Consider the following 15213-nt stretch of genomic DNA (forward strand, 5'->3'; position numbering starts at 1 on the left):
CGAGGTGGGGAGAATTTTGGTGGGAATTTTAGCTTCAGCACTTGATGGGTGTGTTTAATGCATTAGGTAATGAAAGTGTTTGTATTTATCGACTGATAAGTTGTTTTCAGGAGGCAGATGGGGGGGGGGGGTGTCTGGGGGGGGGCTGTGCTGCAGCTCGGGGGTCCTTGGGGTGAGTCGAGGAGGGTCCCAGGGCTGGCGGGGCAGGGGGGGTGACATAGCTGGGACTGAGGATGAAACGCTGTGGGGCACGTGTCTGGGGCTGGGGCTGCACACCCGGGGCTGGGACAGCACTGCAGGCGCGCAGCCCCTCCTGGGACGGGTGTCGGGGCCCCTCTGAGCTGTTGGTTCCCATATTTCCCAGCCCATCCCTCTTCTGGTGCCGGTTAAACTCGTGTCTTCTTATCTCTTCCTGAGCGGCCTCGGCGAGCCGCGGCTCAGCGCCCCGCTCCAGCCAGGCCGGCGTAGGGCAGGAGGGGAGCAGAGCCAGTGCTCATGCCTGGCTCTTTCCCACGGCTTTCTCCTTCCCGTGCTCACAAATCCCAGTTGCTTTGGCCTTCTCCTGAGGCAGGTTACGCCACCTCAACCTTCCAAACCCCGCCGTGCCTCTCGCCATTTCCTTACATCTCCCCTACAGGCTGATAACCAGAGTGGAAATACCTTGCCAACATTTTGCTGCTGTGGAGAGTCCCTGTGGAGAGGCTGGCACGGCACGGCACAGCTTCTCCCAGCACATCCCAGTATGGTGCCTTCAGCACCCAGTGCCTGTTTCCCCTGGCATCCAGGGTGCTCCCCAGCCTTTTTCCACCCAGACGCCCGCCTGGCCCATGGTCCCTGTGCCACGCTCGCTGTGCCCAGCCCCGGGCCGGGGGGAGTTACCCCCTTTCTCTTCCAGCACCTTCTCCTGCCCCCCAGCCTCAGTCGCATGGAGCCCTTGCACCCCTTCCCTGCAGCACCCACATTTTGGGGGGCTAGCCTTGAATTCAAGGGGCCAAAAAACCACGCGAGGGGGCACGGGGGCCACGGTGCCTCGCTTCTGCCTGTGCTGTAGCGTGACTCGCCCCAGCTGCACGGCCACCCCCGCGCCGGCGATTGCATCTCGCAGAAACTCCCTCGCCGGCTGCCGAGCCCTGCCCCGGCCCCCCGCCTGCCACCGGCCCCCGGTGCTGCCGGATCCTGCCGCCGCCTCTGCCAACCTTCACCTCAGCCCTTGTTCCCTGGGGGGTACCAGGTTGGGAAGCCCCTTTCCCCCCACCCTGGGACGTGAGCGTCACCCCAGAGTCATCTCAGCGGGGAGAAACCCCTGGCTGAGCCGGCTGTCAAACGAGATTAAGATTAAACCGGATTAATTTAACATTTGTTATCTTTGGTGGGCTCGCTGCTGGCCGGGCACGCTAAAATTACTGTGGTGAGTCAGAGGCTTAGTTTAGCAGGAAGGAAAGGTCGGGCCAGAACGGGCTTTTCTGCCAAAAGCGAAGCGTTTGTGTCATACCCAGGGCTGTTCTCAGCACGGGGGGACCCGGGGGACCCGGGCAAGGCCACCCCATGCAACCCCTTCATCACTGCAGCCGTGCCGCCTGCTGCCCGCCAGACCCAGAGGGTCCAAAAATTTGGCCTTAAAACCGCCACCGTGGTTTGTTTGGGCCAAGGGGGGGGTCGCAGGGGTCTGCGGCGCCTTGTCCGTCACCACGGGGTCACCGGTGCTGCCAGCGGGGACGGGTCTGCCTGGAAATTGGGGCAGTTTGCGTCAATCCCGCTGGTGCTGTAACTGGGGCAGGATTAGGTTCCTCTCTGCTGTTGGAGAAGTAAATATTTCCAGGTCCAAGCCCGCGCTGCGGTTTGATAAGGACGGGCAGGATTTAGCGCGGGGACAAGGAAGGGGATGCCGATGAGAAAGGTTTTTTCGCTGTGGTTTTTGGCTAAAAGGATGCTCTAGATATGGGAAAGTTGCTCCTGGGCTTTTTGTCCTTCCCGCAGCTCGGTGTGAGCCGTGCCAGGGCACGGCCCCGGCCCTTGGCCGCCAGCGGGGGCCAGGAAACAGAAAGTTTGGGTGAAGAGTTTGTCTGTGGGGAGCTGGGGGGTGAGGGCGAGCGTGCCGGGGCGAGCAGCACCTCCGGGTTCCACCCCGCAGGGCTTGGCCGTGCCCAGGCAGGTCTGGACGTGGCAGGGAGAGAATTGGGGAGAAAGTTCTCAAAAAGGGGCCGTTTCCTTCTGCCAGCAGCGCCACGGCCGAGGGCGACAAACACCCCGCAGCTGCGTCAGGAGTGACCCCAAACGTGCTGCGGTGGGGGCTGCCAGGCTGGGGCTCATCCCAACCCCCCTGCACCCCATCTGTAACACCCCCCCGTCTCCCCCCCACACTGGGTGCAGCATCCCTTTGTCCCTCCAGCCACGTGCAGGCCCCAGCTCCCCCTGCACCCCACCCTGGGGGGCTGCAGGGCACAGACACCCCCCCCCAGCAGACACCCCTTTATTTTCCCCTGTGCCCTGCCGGGTGGGAGCGTGTGGGCGATGGAAAAAAGACCCTCCAGCAGCCGCCACTCGAGGTGTATCTGTTAGTTCTGGTTTTCCAGCAAAATCCCCAGACGATGCCATTTTTTTCTGATGCAACCTATAGGGTGGTGGCTGGTTATTTTTTTTTTCCAAGCTGCCGTATTTTGGTGTTTTTTTTCCACTTGGCAGAACGTGGCCTGGAGGGGAAGATTTAATCTCTGGAAGGGAAAGGCCTGGTGCCAGAATTCTGCGCGTGGGGTCATCCAAGGGCAACACCCTGCAGGGTGCTGGGCGCCCCGTCATGCCGATGACACCCCCCCGGCCTGAGGTCCCCACTTCTGCTATGGGGAGGGAGGGGGAGACACCCCCCCATCCTGTCCCCCCACCCAGAAAAAGGTGCGTGTCCCCTTGTCCCTGCAGTGCCCCCTGCCCGGTGCTGTGTCCCCCTGCCCTCCGCGTGCAATGACCCCCCCGTGCTGCTCCCCCCGCCCTCCCTGTACCAGGCCCCTGTGCAACAACCCCCCCCCCCCCCCGTGAGATACCCCCGTCCCCCCAAACCCTGCACAGCAAACTCCCTATGGGATGCCCCCACTGTGCAACAAATCCCCCGTGGGATGCCCCCCCCCCATACCCAACCCCTGTGCAGCAAACCGCCGTGGGGTGCCCCCCCGTGCAACAACCCCGCTGTGGGATGCCCCCACCCACCCACCCGTGCAAGGGATCCCCCATGGGTTGCCTCCCCCCCCCCCCCAAGTGCAACAAATCGCCGTGGGATGCTAACCCCCCCACTTCCTCCGGGATGTCCCCCCCGAGCAACAAACCCCCCCGTGGGGTGCCCTCCCTGTGCAATAACCCTGCCCGAGGGATGCCCCCCCACCCCTAGGCCAACAAACCCCCGTGGGATGCCCCCCCACCCCATGGGATGCCCCCCCGTGCACAAACCCCTATGGGATGCTCCCCCCCTCCCTGACCCGTGCAGCAAACCCCCATGGGGTGCCTCCCCCCTATGCCACAACCCCCCGTGGGATGCCCCCCCCCTGCAATAACACCCCTGTGGGATGCCCCCCTCCATCCTCCCACCCCATGGGATGCCCCCCCATGCACAAGCCCCTATGGGACGCTCCCCCCCCCGCAATTCGTGCAACAAAGCCCCGTGGGATGCCCCCCCCCGTACCACACCCCTATGCCACAGACCCCCGTGGGATGCCCCCCCGTGCATTAACCCCCCCGTGCGCTGCCCTCCGTGCCCCGCCCCTTGCCCCGGCCCCGCCCCGGCCCCGCCCCGGCCCCGCCCCGGCCCCGCCCCGGCCCCGCCCCGGCCCCGCCCCGGCCCCGCCCCGGCCCCGCCCCGGCCCCGCCCCAGCAGCCATGTCGTCGCAGGCGGCGCGCAGACGCCCGGCGGCCGGGGCCGAGGGGGGAGCCCCCGCGGGAGCCCCCGCGCCCGGCGATGCGGAGCGGGGCATGGCGGCGCCGGGCCTCACCCTCTGCCTCAAGCTGCTGGCGGCGGCCTTCTACGGCCTCAGCTCCTTCCTCATCGTCGTCGTCAACAAGAGCGTCCTCACCACCTACGGGTACGGCCCGGGGGCCGCCGCACCCCCCTACCCCCCCGTGCCAGACCTCCCCCGGGCACCCCCGGCCTTGCGGATCCCCCTGCATGGACCCCCCCGCTGCGGGGCTGACCCCCCCCTCCATGCACGCCTTAACCCCCTCCCTCTCCTCACTCCGGGCTGCACCCCCGTGGGTGACCCCCCCCCACCTCCCCAGCTTCCCGCGGGGACCCCCCCACGGCCGCGGGCTCCGCAGGGCTGGGGGCTGCTGCTCTGCCCCTCCCCAGGCACACAGCGCGGGGGTGCGTGGCTGCTGCCCCCCCGCTTTAAATGCAGGACCCCCCCTCTGATATCTCCTCTCTGCCCGCAGGTTCCCCTCCTCGCTGTGCGTGGGGCTGGGCCAGGTGAGTGGGGTCCCCCCCTTTATTCCTCCCCCCTGACCCCCCTTCCATGCTGGGAGGGGGCACTATCAGCTTGACACCCCCTCCCCAACTTTTTTGCAGATGGTGGCGACGGTGGCGGTGCTCTGGGCGGGCAAGGCGCTGCGGGTGGTCAAGTTCCCTGACCTCGACAGACATGTCCCCCGACGGGTAAGGCCCCTCCCGGGCCACCTCACCCCCTCCCCAGCCGCCTCTCCTGCACCCCAGAGCCGGGCAGTGGCCTCAGCTGCTCGCCCGGTGGCCACCGCGGGGATTTTGGCAGCGGGATGCCCGCGTTCGTTGCCCCGGGAGCGTCTCCGGGCTGAGGAGCTGGGGCACGTGTGTGTGAGCGTTTCCATCCCGGGGTGGAAATAATTTCGTATCTATTTATTTATACATAAAAGGAGGGTGCTGCTGGGGAGCTCCCCGGGTTGCTCCGGTCACTCCCGCAGCGCCTTATCCCTCTTCTAATTTTCTAGACGTTTCCTCTACCTCTCCTGTACTTCGGGAACCAGATCACAGGACTGTTCAGCACAAAGAAGCTGAAGTACGATGGCTTTCGTCATACTGGGATGGGATGGGGGGGGTGATGTACAACGGGGCCCTCGCGGGGGGCCCCCGCTGTTTGCGGGGAGCCCCTGGGCTGTGTGGGGGTGCGGGTGACCCGAGCCGGGGGCGCTCGGGGCGATGCGGTTCCCGCTCTGCCCACGCTGAGGGAAGCCACGTGCGCCTTGGCGAGCGCTTTCCCGGCCGGCGGGCAGGGAGGGACACGAGCTGGCCCTCGCCCAACGTGGGGCGTCCCTGGGGCCCCCCCACCCCGACGAGGTCGGACAGAGGCGCTGCCTTTTGCGCAGAGGGGGGTGGCAGAAATGCCGTTTTCATAAGGAAAGCGGGGGGGGCTCTGTGCTGGGGGGCTCTTGTCCCCGCGCCCGCTGGGGCTGTTGCTCTGCGGCCGCGTTTTGGCGGGGAGGGGGACACGGGGGCACCATCTCACCCTGCGGAACCTTCCCCTTGCAGCCTGCCGATGTTCACCGTCCTGCGGAGGTTTTCCATCCTGTTTACGATGTTTGCCGAAGGTTTCTTGCTCAAGTGAGTCTCCCCAGCCCCTCCTCTCCAGGGCTCCCGGTGGCAGATACCGGTTAGAGTTACAAAACCCCCGCAGGTGCCGGGGCGGCGTCGCGGTGTGTCAGTGAGCTGCTGTGGGCGCCTGTGGTCAGGGGGTTTTGCCTTGGAAAACTGGGTTTGGGGAGCGAGGGTGGGCAGGGGAAGCGGAGAGGCGAGCAGCAGCGTGGCCTTTGCTCCCCGCAGCCCCTCTCCCACCCGTGGGGAAGGTGGACGTGCCCCGTCTCCGCTCTCTGGGCAGCGCGGCGCCCTGCCCGGCCGCTCCCCTCTGCCAGGGCACCCCAAAACCAGTGTGCCCGCAGCCCCCTCCCAGGGCTGGGCTGCTCCCTGTGCCGTGCCGAGCGCTCCGTGCCCAGCTGAGCCTTCTCTGCCATAGGCAGAGTTGTAAACATGCACCTCGTCCTTGCCAAGTTTTGGGGTTTTATTTTATTTTATTTTTTTTTTTAAATCGCAGAGATAATTGTCTAAACGTCTTGCTTTTACTTGCTGCCTTCTGCACGGGGTGGTTTTCTTTCTGTGTGCCAGGAGGAAAAGCTTCTCCTGAGTGCTCCTGCAAAGGTTTAGCTGTGGGTGACGGCGGTGTCCTCCTTGTCTCTCTTTTCAGGAAGAAGTTTTCTTGGAGCATTCAGATGACAGTATTTGCAATGATCATCGGGGCGTTCGTAGCTGCTAGGTGAGCTCCCGGTTTGCTTTTCCCTCTCCCGGGTCTCTGCGTGGGCCAGCCAGCAAAGTTGAGGTGAATCAGGTACCATGGTATGTACCAAGAAGAGAGAGAGGCAATGCTGACTCTTTTTTTTTTTTTTTTTTTTTTTTTTTTACCCTCAGACATGCTCTCTAGTAGGAAAGAATGTTTTACCGACCCAAATCCCAGTCTCTCCTCCCACGATTAATTTTTTCTAACAACTTACTGGCTAAACGGAAGAAGGAATCTTGCAAGTGTTACACTGCACAGTTTGAGACGTTTAACTTACGTGGTTTTTTTTTTCCTTTCCCAGTGCTGACTTGGCATTCGATCTGGAAGGATATATTTTTATCCTTATTAACGATGCCTTAACAGCTGCAAACGGTGCCTACGTGAAACAGAAGCTGGACTCAAAGGTAAGCTGACCTTTGGCTCCGCTCCGGGCATCGCGCTTGGTTTGGCAGCCGCTCGCCGCCGCGAGGGCCGGGGGGTGAGGCCCACCCGGGGTGACCCCGTCCCGCTCCCCCCCATCTCCTGTCAGGAGGGTTGGTGACGGCGCTGGGGCACCCTCGGGCCACCCGGAGCCGCGTCCCCGCGCCGGTCACAGCCACCCTGACAGCGGTAAAACGGCCTCTTGGCAGGTGGTGACCACACAGCTCGCTGCAGGCCTGTTACCTAAGTCTGTTTTTTATATATATAGATACATATGCACACGTATTAATATATATATTTACAAAATACAGTTTTTTATATAAAAAACCCACTCTCCAGCACCTCTGTCCCTGAGAATCCCACGTGGAATCAGCTCACAAGACCCCGTCTTCAGTAGCAACGTGAATCAGGTTTTCTGCTCCTGTTTGGAACCTTAAACACAGAAATTTCTTATTTCCAGGAGCTGGGAAAATACGGCCTGCTCTATTACAATGCACTGTTCATGATCCTTCCCACCCTGACCATTGCCTACTTCACGGGAGATGCGCAGAAGGTAGGATTCCTGCCCCCAGCAGCGGGGTCGTGGGTGGCACGATTCCTTCTGGGCCAGACGGGTGGCTTTGGGACATTTTACTCTTTGTTGTAACGCGCTTTTCTGTAACTTGGCCTTCTTACGTAAAGTGGGAAATGCTCAAACTGTGAAACTAAAGCAGTTCGTTAGCCCTAATTTGCAAACACAAACTGCAGCGTCCGAGGGAGGAGGGCAGGGCGAAGGAAGGTAGAGTAACTACCCCAAAACCGTCAGCAGAAAATAACTGTCTTACGGTTGGACTTTAAATCCGCAGACTTGCTCCATTCATGCATTTTTGTAATGCTTGAGGAATGGGGAAGTGCGAGAGCAATAAGTGAAACCAAATATTCTATAAAACAAAGAAGTCGAGTATTTTTAGAATAAATGAGTTTCTTTGAACTCCTTTCTGCCCTTCCCTCTGACTGGGGTAGGGGTTGTGTTGAATTTTTTTCTGAGGCTCACTTTGCCTGTGCTGCTGCCCCGTCAGGGCACGGTCTGATTTACATGTGCTTCTGTATATGTGATATTTATATTGTGTTAATAATTATTATTATTACTGCTCTTGCTTATGTGCAGTTATACCCGAGGTTGGGGGGGCTCTCCTGAGCAGGGCACTTGCTGTTCATGCCCGCACGAGCGGGCATCCCCCTCTGTGGGCAAGTGTTGAAGTCGTTGCCCACCCAGACCCCTGTGGGTGCCAGTTGTGGGTGCTGGTGGCCCCCCCTGTCCCTCCTCCTCCAACCGTTCCCAGGCAGGGGGAGCCTGGTGGCTCTTTTCTCATTAGGAGCTTAATTCTCTGATGACAAACCCCAGTAAGGAGCCGCTAAGATAATGAGCTGTGATTAGCGAGGAGAAGCGATTGCGCGGGGTGAAGGTAGCTCAGCCCCTGCCCTTCATAAAGGGCGACTCAGTGGGAGATATTTGGGGATAAAGTGCTCATTTATAAGCAGGAGCTGGTAGACGGGGAGCAAAACGTTGCTCTGTGCTGCACTGTGCAGCCTCTGTTTGGCTTGCAGAGAAACATTTTTTTTTTTTTTTCCCCCCCCCCTGAATAAACTTCTGTTTCCCTGGCTGAGCTCCTGGCAGCCGGAGGCAGACAAAGATGCGCTGTGTTGGGGCTGCTGCCAGGAAACTCCACGTTTGGAGCCTGATGAAAAACCCTCTTGTGAAGGGCGTGCAGCTGAACGTGTCTCGCGTGGGGATGGCTCCCGAGCGGGGGGGCTGTGCTGGGGGGGGGGGGGGGCTGCATCCAAAAGCCTCCCACTGTACTCGTGCGTGTGTCAAATCTTGTAGTTTGTGAACAAGCATCAAGGATAGCGATGTCTTGTCCTGTGAGAGGCAGAAATGGGCGTGCTGCTGGTGGCGAGCAAAGCCCTGCAAATAATTCCTGGGGGTGAAGGGGAAGGACTGGCTGCGGGAGGGTCGTTTTTCCCTCTCCTGGGTCGGCATTCTGTGTTTTTGCTGGAAGCCACCGTTCCTGGCAGGGTCCCTGTGTGCTCGGCCACCCTTCTCCCTGCCGTGCTGCTGGGCGGGGAGGTGGGGGGACCAGCTATCACCCCCTTCTGCCCCCCCTCCTCGCTGCACCCGACCGGGTGAGGCTGGCGGGGGCCCCTGGAGCTCATCTGACCCAGGGCTGTGTCCGGGTGGGTTCTGGGCATCTCCAAGGATGGAGAGAGACTCCAGCGCCCCGCCGGGCCACCTGTGCCAGCGCTTGGTCACCCTCAGAGTGACGAGGCATCTCCTTGGGACCCTCCTGCGTGTCTGGCCCTGCCCATGGCCCCCAGCCCTGTCCCGGGGCACCGCGGGAAGAGCCCACCTCTGTCCTCTGGGATAGGGATGGGCAGGATCCCCCAAACCTGCCCCACTCCAGGCTGGGCAGCCCTGGCTCTCCCTGCTGCAGGAGAGCTCCTGGCCCTGGCTGGACCCCCTCCAGTCTGTCCCTGTCTCTCTGGCACTGGGGAGCCCAGCACTGTCTTATGAGGAGCGGCTGGGGGAACTGGGGGGGTTCAGTCTGGAGAAGAGGAGGCTGAGGGGAGACCTCCTGGCCCTCTGCAACTCCCTGCCAGGAGGGGGCAGAGAGGGGGGATGAGTCTCTGGAGCCAAGGCCCCAGCGCCAGGCCCCGAGGGAATGGCCTCAAGCTGCCCAGGGCAGGGTCAGGCTGGCTCTGAGGAAGGATTTCTGTGCAGAAGGGGCTGTTGGGCGTTGGAATGGGCTGCCCAGGGCAGGGGGGAGTCCCCGGGATCCCTGGAGGGGTTGAAGAGTCGGGCTGAGCCAGCGCTGAGGGATCTGGGGGAGTTGGGAAGGGTCAGGGGGAGGGTCATGGTTGGGCTGGAGGAGCTTCAGGGCGTTTTCCAACCGAGATGGTTCTGGGATTCTGTGTCTCCAGCTTCTGGCCTCCCTCCCTGTCCCCGCTGCAAACCATCTCCCACTGCTTGAGCTTTGTCCTTTGGAGCCATCCCCAGACCTGCAGCTGGCAAAAAGGTGTTTGGCTGCATGGAGTGGAATGTAAAAAAAAACCTCAAAAAACAACCAACAAAAAAACAAAACAAAAAACCACTCCAGCAAACACACACACACAAAAAAAGGCTCCTTTCTGTGAAATCTGGCCTTCCCTTGGCCATTTTGTGTCTCTAGAGGTTAAATTCCCCCAAGCCGTGCTGTTGCAGGGCCACAGTTGGCAGTGGTGGAACTGCAGGGAGGGCATCTCCGGGCTGGGAACTGCCGTTCCTGGTCCCTCTCGCTTGTAGGAAAGTTACTCGCTGCGTTTTGGAGGAGTGTGCTGGGTGCTGATGTGGGCAGCCAGCCTTCCCCAGCCCCAGCATGTCACAGGCTGGGCTGCGCTTTGGTTTGTTTTTTCCTGCTGTGACATGAAAGCCGATGTCAGGTGTTTGTTTCTTGTTTTGCTGTGAGTTACTGCGTGTCCTCCTCCTCTGAGGGCCGGGCTGTGTTTCTTGCAGGCGATGGAGTACCAGGGCTGGGCAGACACGCTCTTCGTCGTGCAGTTTACGCTGTCGTGTGTAATGGGGTAAGGAAGAACGTGGCTGGGGGGATGCTGCTGCCTCCAAGGGCTGGGATGCGTCCCTGCAGCTGGTGGCTGGGTGCTGGGGAGCATCTTTGTTCCAAAAGCTGTGCATTTCAGTTGCCTGAGCCATGCTGGGTGAAAAAAATTACAATAAATCTGATAGGGACGCTCTTTCCAAGAGCTGTGCCAGGTGGAAGTGATTTCCTACCCTGCTTCAGTGCGGGTTTAGCCAAAAAAGCAGCGGCATAAATACTGCCCTAGAAAAGAGGGGGTGAGATGAATGGCAATGCCCAAAGCATGTCCTGGAGCCTGATGTCTGCTCTCCCTCCTGCAGGTTTATTTTGATGTACTCCACAGTTCTTTGCACTCAGTATAATTCTGCTCTTACAACTACAATAGTTGGCTGCATTAAGGTAAGTGGTTTCTCCGCTCCCAGGGCTGCCGTTGGGTGAGTGTTGCTGTGATCGTTGCTCGGGGCTTGTATGAAACGGCGGCTCGAGGTGGTGGCGCGGGGCTGGCTGAGCCTTTGGGACGTGCTTGGCATCGCAGCTGGCCAGCTCTGCCTGGCCCGAGGATCCCCGCGACGTGCGGCGGGGCCCTGCCTGCACGCCTGGACAATTTACTCCAGCAAAAGCCACGAACAGGTCCCTGCACCCGCTTCGTGCTGCTCATGGGAAGGGCAGGACAGAGGCTCGGGGCTTTTGCTGTGCACTGCGTGGAGGGGAGGACAGCTCTGATGGGATTTTATTTATTATTTTTTTTCATGCTGTCTGGAGTAGAGAGATGCTCCGCGCGTGGTTGTGCGGTGAGCAGCCGCACGTGGCAGTGGCTGCGGTTAGTGCCTTCAGCTTCCCCGAGACTAATGACGTGCAAAACGCCCAGAAACAGCCACAATCCTCAGATCACCTCGGCCCGGTGAGCCCGTACGGGGGCTCCTGGGCGTTACTCTGGGTTTTAGTGGCCGGCGGCTGGTCTGAAGTCGGGGGGGAACGTCCGCGCTGCGCCGGCAATCAAAGCCTCAGTTCAGGAGCGTTTCTCAGCAGCTCTAAACCCACCCGTTTTTAATCCAGTGTTGCCACCACTTGCCTGTTTCACGCTTTCCCCTTTCTACGTTGCTTTAATGCACAGAGCATACCCTTGTCTCAGGCTGCATAGAAACTTGTGCTCTTGTTTCTCAAATCTTGTTCCTTTGCAGAATATTTTAATAACCTATATTGGGATGTTTTTTGGAGGAGACTATATTTTTACATGGACAAACTTCATCGGTTTAAATATCAGGTAAGAGCACTGGGCATTTGCAGTTTTTATTTACGATTTGAAAGTGAAAACTGTTTTGCTGTGGAACTGGAATGGTGTTTGACTGGCTCAATGCTTCTTTCAAAAAAAAAAAAAAAAAAAGTGGTGTTTGTGCTGCAGCAGAGGAGCTGGTGTGGGCTGTGGAGAGCTCCCAGACAGACTCAGGTTGTTTTAAAAGCCAGGGGAACACACAGGCATATTTTAGCATCGAACTTAACTTGTTCTCAGAGTTGCGTGTCTGAATTGTATAATTAAGGTAGAAAAAAAGGTGTTTTCTTGGTTTATTTCTCCTGGTATGTTAGCGCAGCTTTCGGAAAAGCATCTTTTCTGGTCTGGGGTGTATTTCTGCATTGTGAAAAGTCTCCTTGTTCAGCAGGATCCCCTCAGTGATGGAGTGGGTCCAGCACTAGGCTAGGGGCTTGGGCCTTTGGGTACAAATTAAACAAAATATCTACTCTTAAGAGGAAAACAGAGAATTTCCTTGCAAATTGATGCTCGCAGCAGGTCCTTGACCATCAGCACACCCAGGGCTTGGACTTTTCTTTGGTGACTGGTGTTTGCAGCTGCCCGGGGGGGTCTGTATAACTAATAAAGGTGCTGGTGTAGAAGGCAGCGTCTCCTCGGGGCTGCTGGGGGCAGGTTGTGCTGCGCCGGAGCGTGCGGGAGGCTGCCGGGGCTCTGAGCCGGGCGCCCTCCTCCTCATGCCCACCCCTGTTTTGCAGTATTGCTGGGAGCCTGGTGTACTCCTACATCACCTTCACCGAGGAGCAAATGAGCAAGCAGTCCGAAGCTGGCAGCAAGATGGATATTAAAGGAAAAAGCTCTGTGTGACCAGGAAAAGGCTTTTTTTTTGGGGGGGGGAAATGAACCGATTTCTGTTCAGCTGATCATGGGCAGAACGCGGGAAGGAATCCGGGGCGTCTGCCATGGAGTGAGGGTGATGCTCTTAATTTGCACAATAGATTGCTGCCTTTACAAATTATCGGGAAGATAACTGACTGCATGGTGATGAATACATCTAATTAAGGCTGATTGTGAGGAATTAACGGGCTTCTATCACGCCGAGATTTGGCAGTAGAGACCGGCCCAAGCGTGGCAGAGGATGGTGCCAGCGCTGGGGGTTGTACCCTGAGCGTCCTCGGCTGCGTCTCGGCTCGGGGACAGATGGATGCTGGGGCTGGCTCCCCTCCCCACATCCCCCCCTGCTCCCTCCTGGCCCCACGGGCGGGTCGGGCCAACCCCTGCTCTCCCCTGGGAGCTGCAGCCTCACAAAGCTGTGTCTGGAGGGTGCTCCTGCTTTGGGCCAAAACCTCTTTGTTGAATGCTCTCTGAACTTAACGTTTGTTAGTTTTCTTTCTTTTTTTTTTTTTAATTTTTATCATTAACCCACTTTTAAAGCTGGGTTTGCCGTCCTTGATTTCAAAGAGCCCTGCAAGCATTCATCCCCCCCTCTCTTTGCCCGCCTGCGGTTGTTTTTTCAGGGATGTTCCCAGCGTGAAGGTTTTACCTGCCACCGGTGAGCTCGGCAGGGCCGGCAGCCTCCCCCTGACCCCCCCCCAGGGTCAGAAACCTTTGGATTTGGGAATGCTGCCAGGGCCAGGACCCTCGTGGGGCATTTTGGATCTGCAGGGTTCGCAGGAGAGCTGCTGTCATCCCACCCAGTCCCCTCGCTCCAGAAAATCCACTGTAAAGCCAAGGTGCTGCTCCTGCCCCCCCACAATCCCCTTCCCACCCGGCACGGACGAGGCAGAGACTCAAAGCGTGGGGTGTTTTTGGCAAATTAATGAAGCCAATGGGGCTGGTGGGGTGGAAGGCTCTGTGGGTGCCCACGCTGCAGCACCAGTACTTCAGCTTTGGTCAAGCCCTGTCCCACATTTTTTTTTTTTTTTAATGTTGTAAGTCATCTTTGGTTTGTGACCCATTAAAAGAATGGGATTTTTAAGATGTCAGGCAGCAGTAACTAATTTTTTTAAAGGTTGTCTTAGCACTTCTTTCTAGGTGTCTCCTTGGATTGTCTTTTGGTTTTAAAATAATTGTTTATAATTTTGGTTAAAAAAAGAATTTTGGTAGAACTCTCTATATTTACACGTGTTTTCTACACATTCCTTTGGTAACCAGGAAAACGGCTTCTACAGACAATGTCATTTGTTTCTGAGAGATATTTGCTAAAAAAAAAAAAATACCTGCTGTGTTTATTGGAGCAGCTAACATTTGAAGTTCTTGTACATGATCTGGAATTTCTGTAAGATAGGGAGTGAGTCTGCCAGCCCCCTGCTCCAAAATCCCGTTCCTGGAGTTGTTTGTGGAGTTGTGCCAGAGCTGGGCTCTTCCCCTCACCTTGGGGTGGGGGGCTGCATTTTGGGGGCCACAGGCTGCTAAAGGGGCTAGTGGGGGGCTGAGGGTGGCTACTGGATTTATAAAGCACCTGGTAGCACCCAGAGCTGGATCGGTGAGTCCCAGAGCGAAGAACAGTGGGGCTCCCCCCTCCTAGTGCTGAATTGGAGAGAGGCAAAAAAAAAAAAAAAAAAAAATTCCGATTATTTTTATTACTTCCTAAATGTCAGTAAAAGCTCAGCTTTGCAGGCACCTGCAGAGCTCTCCTTTTTGTAAGGAAAGATGATGAATGCTTCCTGCTACTCACACATCAGCTCCAGTGGGGGTTGCTGGGCCCTGTACTGGTTCCCAGTAGCTGGGTAGTGCTGGGCCCAGCAGCCCCCGCCCCCGTCCTGCAGCCGGGCCGGTACATTCCTCTTGCTCAAACAGAAATATTTGCAAATCACTTTTTTGCCACGTTTGCTTGTGACTTCGCTGTGCTGAGGCGTTTGCAGTCAGGATGTCAATTCTGTCAGCAAGTTTTGATGATTTTTTTTTTTTTTTTTTTTGAATCTACTGGTTAGATTTGTTGTCCAAACAGTAAAATATTTTTAAAGCTTATTTTTGTTTGTAACTGGGCACACTTCAGTGCCGGGGTCTGGATGGTATTGTATACACTGGGAAAGCAAACAGAGTTCCTACAACAGTATTTTCTATGTTATTAATCGACTAAAGTTTTTTCTATATAGAATCTATTTACAAAATGCCCATTTTAGTGATTAAAAGGGTGACCTTTTTATTTGAATGTATGGCAGGCTTTATATGTCCGTCAGTGATGATAGCAAAAAGAATTTTATGTGCCTATGTATTTTTGTACTGGCTTCAAATAAACCAATGACCTTCCCTCCTCCTACCCCCTGGTTCTTGCTTCCTCGCCCTGGACCCGTGGGAAGAGGCTGGAGGAGAGGAGGGAGGTGCTGAGGGGTCCCCCAGCACCCCAGTACCTGTTGGCCCTGCTGGGGGGCCTCTGGTAGGTGCGGGGGAAAGTGGGGGTGGAGGAGGTCTCTTGGGTTTTCCGCTTGAAAAATTCTTTGAGGAGGGGAAGTATGTAATGGGAGGGGGAAAAAAAAAAAAAATCAACCCAAAAAACCTTGCGCTTTGCTAAAATCTATCTCCCTGAGCACACCTGTCCCCCCACGCCGAGGTGCTTCAACCTTGTGCAGGGTGACTGCAGAAAGCTCAGCACCCTACTGCCTCCAACGAACAGCCTGTGCCTCAGAAATCAAATTAATTACAATTAACTGGTCAGTTGTAC

The 15213-nt window shown here is 57.5% G+C and overlaps 1 protein-coding gene across 1 annotated transcript; it reads left to right on the forward strand.

Annotated features, from left to right (window-relative positions):
- Positions 1–3857: 3857 nt before the first annotated feature.
- Positions 3858–14802, forward strand: SLC35D1 (solute carrier family 35 member D1). The gene is made up of 12 exons (XM_074906017.1): positions 3858–4064; positions 4411–4444; positions 4544–4630; positions 4939–5006; positions 5477–5548; positions 6186–6254; positions 6577–6679; positions 7156–7248; positions 10225–10292; positions 10624–10702; positions 11485–11567; positions 12308–14802. Exons 1-12 carry the CDS (start codon positions 3862–3864, stop codon positions 12414–12416), a joined length of 1068 nt encoding a protein of 355 aa, XP_074762118.1. The 5' UTR covers positions 3858–3861; the 3' UTR covers positions 12417–14802.
- The last annotated feature ends 411 nt before the right edge of the window (positions 14803–15213 follow it).

Source organism: Athene noctua, chromosome 5 (assembly GCF_965140245.1).
Source record: "Athene noctua chromosome 5, bAthNoc1.hap1.1, whole genome shotgun sequence".
Lineage (NCBI taxonomy): Eukaryota > Metazoa > Chordata > Aves > Strigiformes > Strigidae > Athene > Athene noctua.

What these genes read in the sequence shown, in the direction of transcription:
- SLC35D1 (XM_074906017.1), top strand. Translation starts at nt 3,862, where the DNA reads ATGTCGTCGCAGGCGGCGCGCAGACGCCCGGCGGCCGGGGCCGAGGGG. An exon ending in AGCGTCCTCACCACCTACGG is followed by an intron (nt 4,065 to 4,410) that starts GTACGGCCCGGG and finishes CTCTGCCCGCAG; the next exon opens with GTTCCCCTCCTCGCTGTGCG. An exon ending in TCACGGGAGATGCGCAGAAG is followed by an intron (nt 7,249 to 10,224) that starts GTAGGATTCCTG and finishes TGTTTCTTGCAG; the next exon opens with GCGATGGAGTACCAGGGCTG.